This window comes from Oratosquilla oratoria, chromosome 15, assembly GCF_046742065.1.
Source record: "Oratosquilla oratoria isolate Oo_2021 chromosome 15, ASM4674206v1, whole genome shotgun sequence".
In the NCBI taxonomy this organism is placed as follows: domain Eukaryota; kingdom Metazoa; phylum Arthropoda; class Malacostraca; order Stomatopoda; family Squillidae; genus Oratosquilla; species Oratosquilla oratoria.
The window spans coordinates 38,336,618-38,357,520 of NC_134791.1; the positions used below are offsets into that span (position 1 = coordinate 38,336,618).

Consider the following 20,903-nt stretch of genomic DNA (forward strand, 5'->3'; position numbering starts at 1 on the left):
ACATTTTACCTGATATTATTTTGCTTATTTCTTGACGGATAAGATGATCAAGTTTATATAAGCCCTTGTGTAGGTTGGTATTTTAATCACTGGTGGTATGGATCAAACTACACACTATACACTCTATACCATACCACCAGTGATTTTTGAAAACCTGTCCAGTGTTGTCTGCCTTTGACGATTTTTCAGATTTTTTTTTTTTTAAATGATCAATAACATTGTCATTGAACAAATTGATGCTCCTGTTGACCACAGCAGTGTTAGGATGCCATTTTTCCACCACTCTCTGTGTTTTCTCCCAGTGATAACACAGTTCTTTAATTTCTGCAGTGGAAATGCTTCCCTTACTACTTTCCTCCTCTGAAGAAGAAAGTTCTTCAACCACTTCTTGCTGCTCCCTGTGCAGTTCTTGGAGTTCTTCAGTTGTTAGCTCATTTCTGTGGTCTTCGACCAACTCCTCCACATCATCACAGTCTACATCCAAACCCATGGACTTCCCCAGGGTCACAATATCATCCACCACTACAGGCTCCATGTCAAAGCTAGCACGAGACTGAGCTGAAGCGACTGTGTGGCGCAGCCAGTAACAAGGTGACGCTGTCTGAATGGCGGGGCAAGTGTACGAATGACGAGTTGAATTTTATTTGATCAAGTTGGACGAATAACGAGTTGTACGAGTAGAGAGGTGGACGAATGGCGGGGTTCCACTGTATGTACTGTATGTACTGTATGTATATATATATATATATATATATATATATACCTAGTTGTTACCTAGTTGTATTTTACGGGAAGGAGCTATGCTCATGGTGTCCCGTCTTCATATCTCATTTTATCTAGACTTTTTAAATTCGTGTATTGTTTTTGCACACACCACTTTCTTGTCTAACTTGTTCCAAATGTCTATTACTCTGTGGGGAAAGCTGTTCTTTTTCAGATCTCTTCTATTACTGTCTTTCTTGATTTTCTTTCAGTGTCTTGCATTTCTACTGTCCCATTTTATTAGATTCCCTCTATCAATAGTCTCTATGCCTTTCATGATTCTATAAATAGTTATCAAGTCTCCTCTCTCTCATCTTAGCTCTAATGTCTGTAGCTCAAGTTTTGCTAGTCTCTCTTCATATGATAGTTCTGAGAGTGTTGGTGCCAATTTTGTAATTGCTCTTTGTATTCTTTCAAGTTTTGTTATATATTTTTTTGTACTTGGTGACCATGTCGTCACTGCATATTCCAATCTTGATCTTATCAAAGTGAATAATATTTTCTTTACCATTTCTTCATCCAGGTATGTAAATGCCACTTTGATTGTTCTTATTAAATGATAAGTTTCTCCAAAAATTTTGTTTATATGTTTCTCAGGGGACATAATTATGACTCCCAGGTCCTTCTCATTTTCTACTTTTTTTTATTTCTTCTTCCCCCAATTTATATGATCCCCTTATTCTTTTTTTGCTTCTTCCAAATTCCATTACACTACACTTCTTAATATTGAATTCCATCTCCCACTTCCTAGTCCATTCCCATACTTTATTGAGATCACTCTATAGCGACTCACAATCTTCTTCAGTGCTCACTATTTTAAATAATTTTGCAGTATCCACAAAGAAGCTCATATAACTTTCAATTCCTTTATCCATATCATTGATATATATAGCAAACATTATTGGGGCCAGAACTGTTCCTTGTGGAACCCACTTATCACTTCATCCCAATTAGAGTGTTTGTCTCTTATCATTACTCTCATTTTTCTTTCATGCAAGAGGTCTTCCATCCACTTCAGCAGTTTGTCCTGTATTCCTCCCGCAGTTTCTAATTTCTTAAGCAACTTCTTATGTGGCACCTTATCAAAAGCTTTTTTTCAGGTCTAGAAATGCAATCAGCCCATCCATCTCTTTCTTGTATTACATCTATTAGTCTTAAATAGAAACACATTAAGTTTGTGATGCATGATCGTCCTTGTCTAAATCCAAATTGCCTTGGATTTAGTACATTGTTTTTTTTTCCAAATGCCTTACCCATCTAATTTTGATAATTCTTTCACAAATATTTGCTATCATACTTGTAAGAGAGACCGGTCTATAGTTAGTAAGATCTTCTTTGTTTCCACCCCTTATATATTGGTACTATATTTGCTCTTTTTCAATTTTCTGGAAATTTTCCTTCTTTCAATGAACTGTTTATTAGACTATGTATTTTGTCTGTTCATTCCTGCATTCTCTCAAAATCCAGTTTGCTGTTTCATGTGGTCCATGCAATTTTCTGACATCAAGATTACTCAAGTGTTTCATTATTTCATTCCTTGATACTTCTATCTCTTTCATAGGCGGACTTTCTCCTCCCATTCGATATATCTAGGTTGCATGTTCTCCCATGTAAACACCGATTTAAAATGCTTGTTCATAATTTTCTGCCATTTCTATTTCCTCTGTGTATTCAACTCCTCCTTGTCGTAGTTTCTCTAATTCTTGTTTGTTTTTCAGTTTGTTGTTTACAAATCTGTAAAATAGTTTTGGTTGATCTTTACATTTTTCTATAACATCTTTTTCATATTTTTTCTTCTCTGCACACTTGTACATATTCATTTCTATAATTAGTATATATTTTTCCGTTTTTCAGGTATTTTGTCTTTTTTCCATTTTATCCAAGCTTTATCTCTTTTGTCTTTTAACTCCTACATCTTTTGTTGCACCAGCACTTTACATATTCTTTTTCTTGCTTTTGTCTTGGGACATGCTTTTCCACTCCTTTATAAATTTTTGTCAAAATATTCCATTTCTCTTCTACTGTTGTTTCCTCCTTATGTATTTTTTCCCAGTCTTCTTTTTGAAAGAATTCTCTTATTTTATCAAAATTTGTTTTTTCATACATCAATCTTCCCTTTATTGTTCGTTTTTTCATGTATTTTTCCTCATTTAGTTCCAGTTCAATCAATATGTGGTCACATTTATTTATTGGTGTCTTATATTCAATCTTGTCCACTATTTCAGGTTCTGATGTGATTGTTAGGTCCAGTCTCGATAGTTCTTCCTCATTTCTATACCTAGTATTCTCTTGAATCCATTGTGTCATTGTATGTTCTATAATTATAATCATATCAGGTAGTACATTTCCCCATAGGTCGTCTCCACCCTTCACTGTCATCTCTTCCCAGCAGATTTCTTTACAATTAAGGTCACCCATTATAACTATTCCTCCATCTTCCATTATCTTATTTAGTGTTATCCTGGTGTCTTATAACATACTTTTGTGTTCTCTCTCTTCCCACGAGGCCATTTTAGGAGGCACATTATTTACTACAAACTTCCTCCTCTTCCCAACCTTGTCCTCCACTTCCATCATAATCATCTCTACTCTATTCTTTTCATATGTGACATTCCTCACATTTATATCCTTCTTAGTCAGGAACATAACTCCACCCCCTTGTTTTACCTCTCTGTTTCTAATCCAATAATTATATGCACCATGTCCTACACTGGTTGGTAGTGGACCTTTCAATTTTGTCTCTACAATTCCCATTATGTCTGGTTCTTTTTCCTTCAGATAATCAGTCAGTTCGTTCAATCCTGTTATTAAGCCATCTATATTTGTGTAAGACACTTTTAATTTTCTGCTACTTCCATTGTGTTTTCTGTTTCCCTTCTGTTTTCCTCTGCTATGAACCATTTCCTCACTTTCATATTCACTACTCTCCAATAGAATTTCTCTTTTTCTGACTCTGTTCTTTTCTTGTTTTTTTCCTTAGCTTCTAGTCTTTTTGTTTTCTCCTCTCTTTCCTCTTTATTCATTTCTCTTTTTATCCATACCTGTTTATATTGCTCACTGTCTGCTAGTTTCCCTGTTTTTGCTAAGATATTCTCTGCTGTCATTTGTGACCTGAATTTAACCTTAATTGGTCTGGTCTTATCTGTATTATATTTCCCTAGCCTATATATTTCTTATATTTGTTTTGCTATTACTGGTTCATACTCTTGAACTACTTCTAATATATTATTTACTTTTTCCTTTTACTCCTTTATTCTTGTAGTCCTATTTAGATTATTCTTCTCTTCCATCCCTAATATAATTATACATTTCTTTTTATCTGCTAAGTCTCTTACTATGTTCTCCTTCTCCCTCATCACTTTAGTAACTGTGTCTTCAATTCTTTCATATGTTGTTCCATTATGCCTCTAAATTCCCTTTTATTGTTCTCTTGTACTTTTTTCCAACCACTTACCTCCTTTGCTATGGTCTCTTTATTCTCTTTATTACATACATACATATACCAAAAGCTTTTTCCCCCTATATGGGGGGTAGCCACAAAGAAAAAGGCATAGAAACCACTCCCACCCATTCCATTTCCTATATATTCCACTCCCCTCCACCCTCCTCCCTCCCTCTTATCTTGGAACCTCCTGGATGACGGGTCATCCCTGCATCCTGTCCACTGCCCTGGGTCAGAAGCAGTGTCGCAAGACACAGCACATCCACAGCAAGGCCGCTTCATAAATTTGGCGACCCCCCCTCTCCGTCCCCTCATGCAGAAAAGGAGAAGACGGGGTGAAATCCCTTCGGGGTGCGTCAATTTTTATTTATACGTACTTCCTCACCCCCCATCCCCCACCCACTCCACCTCATGCATCATAGCATCATCTATACACAACCCCTCTCCATTCACCCCTATCTTCTGTCCTCTCCCGTCCTTCCTCCACAGACATTCCTCTCTTTTGTAATGCCCCTTTCACCCCATCCATCCATCTCATCCTAGGATGCCCACTCATATTCACTCCTTCCACCTCTGCCTTCCATACTTCTTTTACTAATCTTTCTTCACTCATTCTTTCCATGTGTCCAAACCATCCTAATATCCTTTCATCAACTTTATCTCCCAGTTCCCTTTCCACCCCTGTTCTCCTCCTCACCTCCTCATTTCTCACTCTATCCAGCCTAGTAACCCCTATCATACTTCTCAGACATTTCATCTTAAACACATTCAAACTCCTTCTCTCTTCCTCTCTCATGTTCCATGTTTCTGCCCCGTACAATGCTGTTGGTACAATCACTCCTTCATATAACCTCCTCTTAGCATCCATTCCCAGATGTCTATTTCTCATTACACTTTTCAATCCACCAAGGCATTTACTCGCTTCTCTCAATCTACATTCTACCTCCACCCCCACTCCTCCCTTTCCTGCCACATTCACACCCAAATATCTAAAACTATCCACTTCCTCCAGTCTTTCACCCTTAATGCTCACCTCCAGCCTGCTGTCACTCTCTCCCCTTGTACATCTCATCACCTTACTTTTACCCACATTTATCTTCAGCTTCCTTCTTTCACACACCTCAAACTCTGTCATTAACTTCCTCAATCCCTCCTCTGATCCTGCTACAAGTGCAGTGTCGTCAGCAAACAACAACTGGCTCACCTCCCACTTTTCTCCATTTTCTTTAATCATCTCCAACCCCTGACCCACCACCCTTGCATTCACCTCTCGCACCACCCCATCCATGTAAAGATTGAACAGCCAGGGTGACATAACACATCCCTGACGAGGTCCCACCTTTACCTCAAACCATTCACTCTCTCCATTTCTAATCCTAACACAAGCTCTACTACTCTCGTAAAAACTCTTGACTGCTCTTAACCTCATCACTCTGGGGCACATCGCACATCTGGCAGCATTAGCTGCCAGGCATGTGATGTTGCGTCATTATAATTGCATTATAAAAAATAAAGTCACTGCACAATCACGCGTTCTCTTTCACCCGTGAATTTTGATAACCATAGAAAATATGATGAAGCCAGTTTAGAGAGAATGAGGGTCACGCAGGTACGACTACAATAAATATAATCAAGACGCGACGTCGGCATCATCGCGTACCTACTTGCTCCTCATGACGCCTACGTAGGCATCACCGTATGGAAATGGTTAACAGCTTTCCTCCTATCCCATATATCTGCAGTACCTCCCACAGTGCCTTCCTATCTACCCTGTCATAAGCCTTTTCCAGATCCATAAGAGCCCAGAAAACATCCTTACCCTTTCCTATAGCTTTCTCACATATCTGTCTTACCACAAAGATCTGATCTACACAACCCCTACCCGTCCAAAACCCGCACTGTTCCTCACCAATTACTCCCTCTGTTCCTCTCCTAATCCTCTCTATCAAGACCCTCCCATACGCCTTCCCAACTACACTCAACAAGCTGATCCCTCTGAAACTACTACACTCACACTTGTCCCCCTTTCTCTTGTAAAGCGGAACTATACAGGCACTCCTCCAGTCCTCCGGCACTGTACCCTCTCTCCAGCAAACATTAAATAACCTCACCAGCCAGTCCACCATCACTGTACCTCCTTTTTTTTAGACATTCTGCATGGCATCCATCCAGACCAGGTGCCTTACCTGCTTTCATCATCTTAACAGCTGCTTTCACTTCATCCTTCCCTATTTCTCCTCCATTTTCCTCACTCATCACTCTCAATTTCTTAGCGCTTCCCACTGCAACTACCTTTCCCTCCCTATCCTCCTTCACATTTAGCAACTCCCTAAAATACTCTGCCCACCTTCCTCTCACTGCCTTCTCTTCCATTATCATCTCTCCATCTGCCACTTTTACCTTTTCCTCTCTACTTGATTCGCCTCCTTTTTCTCTTTTAATTTCCTTCCAAAACATCTTTTTATTGCTTTCAAAATTTTCTGTCATACTCCTACCCCATTTCACATCTGCTCTCCTCTTTGCTTCCGTTATCTTATGCTTAACTTCCTTTCTCTTTACTTTGTACCTCTCATACAATTCCCTCATCCTAATTTGCAGCCAATCTATGAATGCCTGCTTCTTTTCTTCTACACAATTCTTTGCTTCCTCATCCCACCACTCACTACCCTTCCTTCTTTTTCCTACCACCCTCCTTGTTCCACACACCATCTTTGTACACCTTATGACTCCCTCCTTGAACCATCCCCATTCCTCCTCCACTCCTAGTACTACTCTATCCTTTACTCCCTCCCACTCCTCTTTCAGTTTCTTCTTAAACTCACTAACTCACTCTCCTTTTTTTCCTTATTTAAGCAGTTCACTCTAAGTACCTCCCTACCTTCTGTCCTTTTCCTCTTTCTCCACCTATTCTCCACTCTCATTTTACCTTCCACCAGAAAATGATCTGATATTCCCCCACTCTCTCCCCTTAGAACATGTACAGCCTTAACTCTTCCTACCATACTCCTGGTCACCACTATATAGTCCATTAATGCTCTATCTGCCACCCTTCCATCCACCACTCTCTCCCATGTGTACTTATGCTTGACTTTCTTCTTAAATACTGTATTAGCTATCATCAACTCTCTTTCAAGGCACATCTCCACCATCATTTCTCCACTACGATTTATACCGGGAACTCCATAGTTCCCAATCACTCTGTCTATTGGTTCATTTCCTACCCTAGCATTAAGGTCTCCCAATACAACTACATTGACATTTCTCTCTAATCCCTCTATATACTCATTTATATCTACCCAAAAAGCCTCCCTTTCCTCTACGCTCTTCTCACTACCAGGTCCATACGCACTTACAAAAACCCACATCCCCCTTCCCAGTTTCACCTTCATCCACATCAACCTTGATGAAACCTTCCACTACCCGCTTACTTATCTCTTCACTTACTAGTATAGCCACCCCTTCTCTCCCTCGTCCCCTCTTCACTCCTGAGTACCTCCCAGCTACACTCCCAAACTCACAGTTGCCCTTTCCTTTCATTTTAGTTTCACTCAAAGCCAGCACATCCATCTTTCTTCTCACAAACATACTGCCAATCTCGTCCCTCTTACTCTCATCTGTACCACATCCACGCACATTATTTATTATTCCTCTTTAATTCCTCATTCTCTTCCTTTACTTCTCTTAACTGTCTTTTTAATTAACTGTCTTTTTAATTCTATTTCTTTAGTTAGGTTTTGATTGTCCTTCTTTAGTTCTTCCAGCTTATCAACTCTTTGAGTAATTGGCTTTATTTGGTTAAACTCAACTTCCCAATTTTCATTCATTTCTTTTAGTTTCTCCTCTAAACTTACTAGTCGGGGGAGGTTGTCATTTCCTCCCTCATTAAATCCATGGAAATAGTTATCTTTACCTTCCATTGCATTGCTCTTATCTATATTTCAAATTTTTACATTTTTACTAATCACATAGACTTCACAGTCAGGCCATCTCTTGTTTACATAGCATCTGAGATGTTCCTGGGCCCTATCTTCCCCTTCCTCATTTCCTTCCATTTTCCTCAGTAATCCCTCCCCTTCTCCTTTTTCTTCACCTTCCCACTACACCACAAGCTTTCCCCTTCCCTATTAATACAACACAGGTACTTCCTTGTGATCCTCGAAACTTGTAGAAATCACAGGAGTCCAGACTTCGCTGCCACTCCGACCAACGTGTATTTACCTAGTTGTATTTACCTAGTATTTTACGGGAAGGGGAGATATGCTCGTGGTGTTCCGTCTTCATATCTCATTTTATCTAGACTGTTTTTAAATTCGTGTATTGTTTTTGCACACGCCACTATAACTGTCTTGATTTTCTTTGTGTCCTCTTGTATTTCTACTGTCCCATTTTATTAGATCCTTTCTATCAATAGTTTCTATGCCTTTCTTGATTCTATAAATAGTTATTAAGTCTCCTCTCTCTCTTCTTTGCTCTAATGTCTGTAGCTCAAGTTTTGCTAGTCTCTCTTCATATGATAGTTCTGACAGTGTTGGTGCCAATTTTGTAATTGCTCTTTGTATTTTTTCAATTTTTGGTATACATTTTTTTTTTGTACTTGGTGACCACGTCGTTGCTGCATATTCCAATCTTGGTCTTATCAAAGTGACTAGTATTTTCTTCACCATATCTTCATCCAGGTATGTAAATGCCACTTTGATTGTTCTTATTAAATTATAAGTTTCTCCAAAAATTTTGTTTATATGTCTCTCAGGGGACATATTATTCATAATAATGACTCCCAGGTCCTTCTCATTTTCTACTTTTTTATTTCATCTTCTCCCAATTTATATGATCCTCTTATTCTTTTTTTGCTTCTTCCAAATTCCATTACACTACACTTCTCAATATTAAATTCCATCTCCCACTTCCTACTCCATTCCCATACTTTATTGAGATCACTCTATAGTGACTCACAATCTTCTTCAGTGTTCACTTTTTCAACAATATCGCATCATCTGCAAAGAAGCTCATATAACTTTCAATTCCTTTATCCATATCATTAATATATATAGCAAACATTATTGGTGTCAGAACTGTTCCTTGTGGAACACCACACCACTTCATCCCAATATATAATATATATAGCAATATAATATATATAGCAAATAATATAATATATATAGCAAATAATATAGTATATATAGCAAACATTATTGGTGTCAGAACTGTTCCTTGTGGAACACCACACCACTTCATCACAATTAGAGTGTTTGTCTCTTATCACCACTCTCATTTTTCTTTCATGCAAGAGGTCTTCCATCCACTTCAGCAGTTTGTCCTGTATTCCCCCTTCAGTTTCTAATTTCCTAAGCAACTTCTTATGTGGCACCTTATCAAAAGCTTTTTTCAGGTCTAGAAATGCACAATCAGCCCATCCATCTCTTTCTTGTATTACGTCTATTAGCCTTGAATAGAAACACATTAAGTTTGTGACGAATGATCATCCTTGTCTAAATCCAATTGCCTTTGATTTAGTACATTGTTTTTTTCCAAATGCCTTACCCAACTAATTTTGATAATTCTTTCACAAATTTTAGCTATCATACTTATAAGAGAGACCGGTCTATAGTAGGGTCTTCTTTGTTTCTCCCTTTATACATTAGTACTATATTTGCTCTTTTCCAATCTTCTGGAAATTTTCCTTCTTTCAATGAACTGTTTATTAGACTATGTATTTTGTCTGTTAGTTCATTCCTGCATTCTCTCAAAATCCAGTTTGCCATTTCATCTTGTCCATGCGATTTCCTGACATCAAGATTACTCAAGTGTTTCATTATTTCATTCCTTGATACTTCTATCTCTTTCATAGAGGGGGGCTTTCTCCTCGCATTTGATATCTCTAAGTTGTATGTTCTCCCTTGTAAATACTGATTTAAAATGCTTGTTCATAATTTTTGCCCTTTCTATTTCCTCTGTGTATTTACACTAAAGTATATAAGACGTCAGATAACAATGATAATTACGATACTATTTACCTTGACTTTAGCAAAGCGTTCGATAGGGTGCCACATCGGAGACTACTAAATAAAATCAAAGCCCATGGCATAGGAGGAAAAGTGTTAGAATGGATTAGAGCTTGGATTAGTAACAGAAAACAGCGGGTCACCATAAATGGAGTAAAATCTAGGTGGGGCAATGTTACTAGTGGGGTCTCCCAGGGCTCGGTTTGGGGTACCTTGTTGTTCATTACATACATAAATGACTTAGACGACGGGATATATGGTGATGTTAGTAAGTTTGCGGACGACACTAAAATAGGATGCCTAATTAGGTCAGGAGACAATGCAGAGATTCTGCAAGATGATCTTAACAAATTGTTCACATGGTCGGTGAAATGGCAAATGAACTTCAATATCTCTTAAGTGTAGCATGTTAAACGTAGGGCTACACAACCCCAACAGTAGTTACAGCTTAGATAATATGCTTTTAGAGAAAACTGAGTGCGAGAGAGACTTGGGAGCTCTAGTGTGTCTGGACCTTAAAACCAGGAAACAGTGCATTAGTGCCAGGAATAAAGCTAACAGAGCATCAGGTTTCATTGCTAGGACGGTAACGAATAGAAGTGGAGAGGTAATTTTTAAACTCTATCTAGCGATAGTTAGACCCATCCTTGACTATGCGGTACAGTTTTGGTCTCTGTCCTACAGAATGGACATCAATTCACTAGAATCAGTAGAGAGAAGAATGACCAAAATGATACATGGACTCAAAAATTTGCCTTATGAAGAGTGGCTTAGGCACCTTAACTTACACTCTCTGGAAAGATGCAGAGTATGGGGTGATCTAATGAAGGTGTTCAAGTGGATCAAAGGCTTTAACAAGGGTGATGCAAACAAGGTCATCATATTAAAACAACAGGGCAGGACTTGCAGTAATGGGTATAAACTGGATAAATTTAGATTTAAAAAGAAAATGGGCAAGAATTGGTTTACTAATAGTGTGGTTGATGAATGGAATAAACTTAGTAACCATGTAGTAAGCACTGAAACTATCAGTTGTTTTAAGAAACGATTAGACAACTTTATGGATGGGGATGACAGGTGGTGATGGATACGGAGCTGCCTAGTGTAGGCCTTATGGTCTCTTGCAGTCACCTTCATTCTTATGTTCTTATGTATTCAACTCCTCCTTGTCGTAGTTTCTCTAATTCTTGTTTGTTTTTCAGTTTGTTGTTTACAAATCTGTAAAATAGTTTTGGTTGATCTTTACATTTTTCTATGACATCTTTTTTGTATTTTCTATTTTTCTTCTCTGCACACTTGTATATATTCATTTCTATAACTAGTATATATTTTCCATTTTTCAGATCCTTTGTCTTTTTTCCATTTTATCCAAGCTTTATCCCTTTTGTCTTTTAACTCCCTACATCTTTTGTTGTACCAGCACTTTACATATTCTTTTTCTTGCTTTTGTCTTGAACATACTTTTCCACTCCTTTATGAATTTTTGTCAAAATATTCCATTTCTCTTTTGTTGTTTTCTCCTTGTGTATTCTTTCCTAGTCTTCTTTTTGAAAGAATTCTCTTATTTTATACATACGTATACCAAGGCTTTTTCCCCCTTACAAGGGAGGTAGCCAAAAAGAAAAAGGCATAAAATCATTCCCACCCATTCCATCCCTAAATACACTCCACTCCCCTCCACCCTCCCTCTTATCTTAGCACAAGGTGCAGGGATGACCCGTCATCCAGGAGGTGCTAAGATTATTTTATCAAAATTTGTTTTTTCATACTTTCATCTTCCCTTCCTATATTGTTAGTTTTTTTTCCATGTATTTTTCCTCATTTAGTTCCAGTGCAACCAATATGTGGTCACTTTTACTTATTGGTGTCTTATATTTAATATTGTCCACTATTTCGGGTTCTGGTGTGATTATTAGGTCCAGTCTTGATGGTTCTTCCTCATTTCTATAGTATTCTCTTGAATCCATTGCATCATTGTATGTTCTATAATCATATCAAGTAGTACATTTCCCCATGGGTTGTCTCCACTCTTCACTGTCATCTCTTCCCAGCAGATTTCTTTATAATTAAACTCACCCATCATAACTGTTCCTCCATCTTCCATTATCTTATTTAGCATTATCCTTGTGTCTTCTAATATATTTTTGTGTTCTTTTTCTTCCCATAAAGCCATTTTAGGAGGCACATAATTTACTACAAACTTCCTCCTCTTCCCAACCTTGTCCTCCATTTTCATCGTAATCATCTCTACTCTATTCTTTCCACATGTGACATTCCTCACATTTATATCCTTCTTAGTCAGGAACATAACTCCACCCCCTTGTTTTACCTCTCTGTTTCTAATTCAATAATTATATGCACCATGTCCTTCACTGTTGGTTGATAGTGGACCTTTCAATTTTGTCTCTACAATTCCCATTATGTCCACTTCTTTTTCCTTTAGGTAATTATTCAGTTCGTTCAAGCCTGTTAATAAGCCATCTATATTTGTGTAAGACACTTTTAATTTTCTGCTACTTCCATTGTGTTTTCTGTTTTCCTCTGTTATGAACCATTTCCTCACTTTCATATTCACTACTCTCCAATAGAATTTCTCTTTTTCTGACTGTTCTTTTCTTGTTTTTTTTTTCCTTAGCTTCAAGTCTTTTTGTTTTTTCATCCTGTCTTTCCTCTTGATTCATTTCTCTTTTTATCCATATCTTTTTATATTGCTCACTGTCTGCTAGTTTCCCTGTTTTTGCTAAGATATTCTCTGCTGTCATTTGTGACCTGAATTTAACCTTAATTGGTCTGGTCTTATCTGTATTGTATTTCCCTATCCTATATATTTCTTGTATTTGTTTCGCTATTTCTGGTTCATCATCTTGCACTACTTCTAATATATTATTTACTTTTCCTTTTTTTCCTTTATTCTTGTAGTCCTATTTGGATTATACTTCTCTTCCATCGCTAATATAATTATACATTTCTTTTTATCTGCTAAGTCTCTTACTATATTCTCCTTCTCCCTCATCTCTTTAATAACAGTGTCCTTAGTTTGTTCTTTCATCTGCTGTTCCTTTATACCTCTAAATTCCCTTTTATTGTTCTCTTGTACTTTTTTCCAAGCACTTACCTCCTTTGCTATGGACTCTATTCTTTTTATTACTCCTCTTCAATTCCTCATTCTTATCCTTTACTTCTCTTAACTGTCTTTTTAATTCTTCTATTTCTTTAATTAGGTTTTGTTTTTCCTTATTTAGTTCTTCCAGTTTATCAACTCTTTGAGTAATCAACTTTAATTGGTTAAACCCAACTTCCCAATTTTCATTTATTTCTTTTAGTTTCTCCTCTAAATTTACTAGTCGGGGGAGGTTGTCATTTCCTCCCTCATTAAATCCATGGAAATAGTTATCTTCACCTTCCATTGTACTGCTCTTATTTATATTTCTAATTTTTACATTTTTACTATCTTCGACTTCTTTTGTTGACACCGTCTGACTTCCTGGACCCAATCTTCCCCTTCCTCATTTCCTTCCATGTTCCTCAGTAATCCCTCCCCTTCTCCTTTTTCTTCACCTTCCCACTACACCATGAGATTTCCCCTTCTCTATTAATACAACACAAGTACTTCCTTGTAGCTGTGATCCTCGAAATTTGTAGATATCACTGGAGTCCAAATTTCATTGTCACTTGACCAATGTGTGTGATTCACCTTGGTCTTTGGATCACATGTTGGACTCGTGATCAACAGCTATTTCCCTCCCGGAAGAGAGCTCAGAGTTCGTATTACCGGTCTATGGGTAATGCTATGACCTTACATGCACACACACCCCCAACTCCCCGCCCACGAGAGTTGGAGTAACAACTGGAAGCGCAGCGATGTTGAAATTATTTCAGCCCTGGAGCAGGATTCGAACCAGGTACCGCTGGTACCACCGTACTGACAGTCTGGGACTCTACCAACCTCGCCACCAAGTCGTTGGCGTGTGTTTATTTGCCTAGTTGTATCTTACAGGAAGGGGAGCTATGCTTGTGGTGTCCTGCCTCTCAGTGTCTAGTTTGCTCTGAAATTCGTGTATGGTCTTTGCACACACTATTGTTTCATTCACTTTGTACCAAGTATGTACTTAGTTATATTTTGCTGGAAGGGGACCTACGCTCGTGGGGTCCTGCCTTTGTATCTCAGTGTCTAGTTTGCTTTTAAACTCATGAATGGTTTTTGCGCACACTATTTCATTGTCCAGTTTGTTCCAAGTGTCCACCACTCTATGTGGAAAATGTTTTTTTTTTTTCCCAGATCTCTTCTGTAGCTATGTTTTTTTATTTTCTTTCCATGTCCTCTTGTGCTTCTCTTGTTCCAGTTTAACAAGTCCTCTCTATCGAGTATTTCTGTGCCCTTCATGATTATGTACATGGTCAGTAGGTCACCTCTCTCTCTTCTTTGCTCCAGAGTTGGTAACTCCAGTTTAGCCAATCTCTCCTCATATGACAAGTGCAGGTGCCATTTTTGTGGCTATCTCTGGATTCTTTCTATTTTCTTTATATTCTTTTTGGTACTGGGTGACCACAATGTTGCCGCATATTCTAGTGTAGGCCTTATCAGTGTGACCAATATTTTTATAATAATTTCTTCATTCAAATATGTAAATGCCACTTTTATTGATCTTAGCAAGTTGTAGGATTCTCCGACAATTTTGTTTATCTGTTTATCATCAGACAAGTCATTTGAGATAATTACACCCAAATCTTTTTCGGATCTCTCCTTCTTTACCTCCTTGGTTCCAATTTTATATTGTTCTGATATTCTATGTTTGCTTTTTCCAAACTCCATTATGCTACACTAGTTAATATTGAAGTCCACTTCCCATTTCTGACTCCAGTTCCATACTTTATTCAGGTCCTCCTGCAGTGATTCACAATCCTTTTCAGTTTTTACTTTCCTTAACAGTTTAACATCATCTGCAAAGAAGCTCATGTAGCATTTCACATCATCACCCATGTCATTCACATAAACAGCAAACATTATTGGAGCCAATACAGATCCTTGCGGAACTCCACTGATCACCTCATTCCAACCAAAATATTTTTCTCTGGGCACTACTCTCATCTTTCTACCAATCAGGAAGTCCTCCATCCATTTTAGTAGGTTCCCTTGTATCCCTCCTATATGTTCCAGTTTTTTTTAAATAATTTTTTGTGTGGTACTTTGTCAAAAGCTTTTTGTAAGTCCAGGAAGGCACAATCAGCCCATTTAATCTTGAGTAGAAATATATTAAGTTTGTGGTACATGATCTTCCTTGTCTGAACCCAAGTTGTCTTGGGTTTATTATATTGTTGTCTTCCAGGTGTTTTACCCATCTATTCTTGATGATTTTCTCACAAATTTTGGCTATAGTGCTTGTTAGTGAGATTGGCCTATAGTTAGTTGGGTCTTCTTTGTTTCCTCCTTTATGTATTGGTACAATGTTAGCATTTTTCCAGTCTTTTGTTATTTTTCCTTCTTTAAGTGAGCAACTTATTATGTTATGTATTTTGTCCGTTAGTTCTTCTTTGCATACTTTTAGAATCCAATTTGCAATTCCAACTGGGCCATGTGATTTCCTGATGTCAAGGTTTGACAGATGTTCCATTATTTCTTTTTGTGTTATTGTTATCTTGCTCATGGGGGGAGATCACCTTGCATTTCCTTCATCCCAATATTGTGCTTTCTCTTTAGTGAAGACAGATTTGAAGTGATTATTCATGACTTCGACCATTTCTAATTCTTCTGTGTATTCTATGTTCCCTTGGCGTAGTTTCACCATTTCCTGTTTGTTTTTAAGTTTACCATTCATGTATCAATAGAATAGCTTGGGTTGCTCTTTGCATTTATCTATAATATCCTTTTCATGGTTCCTTTTTTCCTCTCTTCTCACTTTAACATACTCATTTCTATAGTTTAAACTTGCCATTTTCCAGTTTTTTTTAATCTTTTCTCCATCTTTTCCAAGCTCTGTTCCTTCTATCATTTGCCTCACTGCATCTTTTGTTGAACCAGCATTTGATGTACACTCTAGCTTCTGTCTTGGTACATGCCTATTCACTCCTTCATTGTAATTATCCATCAAGATATCCCATTTCTCTTCCACTTTTGTCTCTTCCATGTAAAATTTTTCCCCGTTTGCATTCTGGAAGAATTTCTTTAGTTTTGCAAAGTCCGTTTTGTTGTACATCAGTCTTCCTTTCCTATGCTTTTCATTTATCTCCATGTATATTTCTTCCTTTAGTTCAGTCTCAACGAGTATATGGTCACTCTTTCCAATTGGTGTCTTGTATTGGATGTTATCCACAATTTCAGGTTCTGTTGTAAATATTAAATCTAGTTTTGAAGGCTCCTTGTTATTTCTGTATCTGGTGTTTTCACTGACCCACTGAGTCATTGTATATTCCATGGTCATGACCAGTAGTACATTACCCCACAAGTCTTCTATCACTGTCATGTTATCCCAACAAATTTCTTTGCAATTGAAGTCCCCCATAATTACCAGATTACCCCTGTCCATTAGTATCTTATTTAATGATTGCCTTGTATCTTCTAACATTTTCATATGGTCATTCTCTTTCCAAGCATTCATTTTTGGGGGCACCACAAACTTTCTACTTTTCATGTTCTTGTCTTCGACTTTTATCATGATCAGTTCTATATTACCTTTGCCCTCTGCAATTTTTGTCACGTTAAAGTTTTTCTTGGCCAAGAACATGTCCACTACTCTGTGTGGAAAACTGTTTTTCTTCAGATTTCTTCTATTACGATCCTTTTTGAGTTTCCGTGTCCTTTTGTGTTTCTCTTGTCCCAATTTAGTAAGTCTTCTCGATCAAGTATTTCTGTGCCTTTCATTATTCTATAGATGGTCAGTAGGTTGCTTCTCTCTCTTCTTTGTTCCAAAGTCAGTAATTCAGTTTAGCCAGTCTCTTTTCATATGACAAGTTTGAAAGTGCTAGGGTCATTTTCATGGTTGCTCTCTGTAATCTTTCAATTTTCTTTATATTCTTTTTGGTACTGGGTGACCTTAATGCAGCAATTAGCCTTATTAATGTGACTAATATTTTCTAATCATTTCATCATCCAAATAGGTAAATGTTCCTAATAGTGCTGTAGGGCTGTGGGTACAATCACTCCTTCATATAACCTTCTCTTTGCATGTGCCCACAAATACCTAATACCTTTTTGTACATACATATACCAAAGTCTTTTTTCCTCCTTATAAGGGAGGTAGCCAAAAAACAAAGGCATAAAAACTGCTCCCACCCATTCCATCTCTATCACACTCCACTCCTATCCACCCTCTTCCCTCCCTCATCTTGGCACCTCCTGGATGACAGGTCATCTCTGCATCCTTTTTGTAATAACATTTTTGATTCTATCCAGCCCTTCACTTTCCTCCTTTATTCCATAGTTCACCTCCACATTCTTTCCTCCATTCACTGTCACATTTAAAATTCCACTTCCTCCAGCCCCTCACACTTCATGCTTACACCTCCCACCATTGTTACTCCTTGTGCATTTGATGACTTTACTTTCACCTACATTTACTCACAATTTTTTCTCATACACCCTTCAAACTCAGTCACCAATTGTTTCAGTCTCTCCTCAGAATCAGCCACATACACACTATCATTTGCAAACAACAACTGGTTCAACTCTCATGTCCCTCTACCCTCACCCATGAACTCCAAACCTCTGCCTAGTATTCTTGCATTTTTTTTACCTTGTCATCCTATCCATGTATACATTGAACAACCCAGACACAGCCTCATTATCACCTCAAATTATTTACTTTTTCCATTTCCTACCCTTATATATGTTCTAGTACTCACGTCAAAACATTTGGTCACCCTCAGTAGATATCCCTCATTACTGTACATTCATACACTCCACAACCATTAAACTTGCTGTACACTATCCCCAAGTTCATGTATGCCCCCCCCCCAAAAAAAAAAAATTCCTTACCTTTTGCCAAAATTTTCTCGCATGTGTCACCACAAACACTTCATCAATTCGCCCTCTTCATTTCCTAATCCTTTACTACTCTTCTCCAGACTGCCTAGGCAAGATAATTATCAAGTTTGTCTAGATAGTTTGCTTGAAAAAATTTTCATCATGGTTTTATTTTATGGTAAGTATGGCCTCAAATTTCACTAAGTGAAACTTTACTAAGAGATACAGCTCCACAGTGGCTGGCAGTTTTTCTGACTCTCCCAAAGGTCTTTTTAGGAAGAAACTTTGGATTAGTGTCTGTGTTGTATTGGACTGTTTCTATGTCACCAATTGGAAGTGGTAAGTGGAGAGGTCACCAGTTGTCCACTAAATGTGAAAAGATGAAATACCATTGAAACTGACAGATCTTGGGCCCATGTTAACCTCTTCACTCCGGGGCACATCGCACGTCTGGAAGCATTAGCTGCCCGACGTGCGAAGTTGCGTCATAATCGCATTATAAAAGATAAAGTCAGTGCTCAATCGTTCGTTCTCTTTCACCCGTGAATTTTGATAACCATAGAAAATATGATGAAGCCAGTTTAGAGAGAATGGAGCTTATGTAGGTACGACTACAATAAATATAATCAAGATGCCAACGTCGGCATCATCGCGTACCCACTTGCTCCTCATGCCGCCTACGTAGGCGTCACCGAATGGAAGTGGTTAATCCCTCAGGGCTCCCCTTATGGAGGTAGTTTTGAAAATGGGCAGCTCCACTGTATATCTTGTAGGACCACTATGAACAGGAATCTGTCATTGGTCCCTCACAGGTAATATTTTTGGGTTGTTTGCAGAAAACTGGGGCTAAATGTCTCCTACAATAGAGAATTGGGAGATTGATTGATTGCATATCACCATGGTATATTTTTTTCTTCATTGTCATTAGAATTTCATTTTATTAGCATTAATTCAGTATCTATTTACAGCTTGTGAATTTGAAAGCTGAACTTCATAAGAAGCGTACAGAAATCAAGCAATTCAAGACAGGTGAACGAGGGTTATTTAGTAAAGCTTCAGGACCAAAGAAAGTAAGAAAACCAGATAGAGTCAACAGTGGAGTTGATTCAAGGGCAGCCAAGGATCTTCATGAAGTCTCTCAAGAAACACCATCAGAAGCTCAAGCAAAGTAAGGATTTATACATACATATACCAAAGGCTTTTTTCCCAGTTTCCCCCCCCCCCCAAAAAAGGCATAAAAATCACTCCCACCCATTCCATCCCTAACATACTCCACTCCCCTCCACCCTCTTCCCTCCCTCTTATCTTGGCACCTCCTGGATGACCTGTCATCCCTACATCTCACCCACTGCCCTGGGTCAGAAGCAATGTTGCAAGACACAGCACATCCACAGCAAGACCACTTCATTAAATTGGCAAAAAAAAAAACCACATGTAGAAAAGGAGATGGGGAGAAATCCCTTCAGGCTGTGTCAATTTATTTCTCACAATACTCCCTCACCCCCATCTCCCACCCTCTCCTTTCCATGCATCACAGCATCATCCATACACAACCATTCTCCATTCACCCCTATCATCTGTCTTCTCCTGTCCTTCCTCAACAGACATTCCCCTCTTTCCCAATGCCACTTTTACCCCTTCCATCCATCTCATCCCAGGTTGACCCCTCATCTTCACTCCTTCCACATCTGCCTTCCACACCTCTTTTACTAGTCTTTCTTCACTCATTTTTTCCATGTGTCCAAACCATCCCAATACACTTCATCCACCCTATCTCCCAACTCCTTTTCCACCTCCTCATTTCTCACCATATCCAACCTAGTAACCCCTATCATACTTTTTAGGCACCTCATCTCAAACACATTCAAACTCTTCCTCTCTTATGTTTCATGTTTCTGCCCCGTACAGTGTTGTCAGCACAATCACTCCTTTATAGAATCTCCTCTTAGCATTCATTCCCAAATATCTATTTCTCATGACACTTTTTAATCCACCAAGGCATTTACTCGCTTTTCTCAATGATAGTGATGAGTGAGGAAAATGGAGGAGAAATAAGGAAAGATGAGTTGAAGGCAGTTGTTAAGATGATGAGAGCAGGTAAGGCACCTGGGTTGGGTGGGTGTGATGCAGAATGTCTAAAAATTGGGAGGTACAGTGATGGTGGAGTGGCTGGTGAGTTTATTTAATGTTCATTTAAAAGAAGGTAGAGTACTAGAGGACTGGAGGAGTGCCTGTATAATTCCACTTTACAAGGGAAAAGGGGGCAAGTGTGAGTGTAGTAGTTTCAGAGGGATCAGTTTGTTAAGTGTAGTTGGGAAGGCTTATGGGAGGGTTTTGATTGAGAGGATTAAGAGAGGAACAGTGTATTTAGGACAATAAGGCATTAAGTGGATAAGATTTTTGTGGTAAGGGAGATATGTGAGAAAGCTTTAGGAAAAGGTAAGGATGTTTTTTGGGCCTATATGGATTTGGAAAAGGCTTATAACAAGGTAGAGTAAGGCAATGTGGGATGTATTACAGATATATGGGATAGGAGGAAAGCTGTTATTAAGTGAATTTCAATTTATATACAGTGGGTAAAGTATTTCAGAATGTTGTTGAATGTGGAAGAGATTAGTGATTGATTGATTGTGGCAGTGGATGAACTAGAAAAGCGACTCATGAGAGAGGAAAATTACATGGATATAGGTAAAGATGAGGTACAAGGAGCATTGAAAATTATGAGAGGTGGTAAGGT

At 38.2% G+C, this 20,903-nt stretch overlaps 1 protein-coding gene across 6 annotated transcripts in view; it reads left to right on the forward strand.

Annotated features, from left to right (window-relative positions):
• Nucleotides 1–20,903, forward strand: part of LOC143033412 (coiled-coil domain-containing protein 174) — a 168,560-nt gene that overhangs the window by 54,654 nt on the left and 93,003 nt on the right. For 4 of the 6 annotated variants that reach the window (XM_076198813.1, XM_076198812.1, XM_076198814.1 and 1 more), the window contains exon 3: nt 19,135–19,334. The exons of 1 other annotated variant lie outside the window; for it this stretch is intronic. In XM_076198813.1, the coding sequence (XP_076054928.1) occupies nt 19,135–19,334 (200 nt within the window). Of the gene's footprint in view, nt 1–19,121; nt 19,335–20,903 lie in introns of all 6 variants that reach the window. One more of the 6 variants, XM_076198811.1, reaches the window with a different exon arrangement.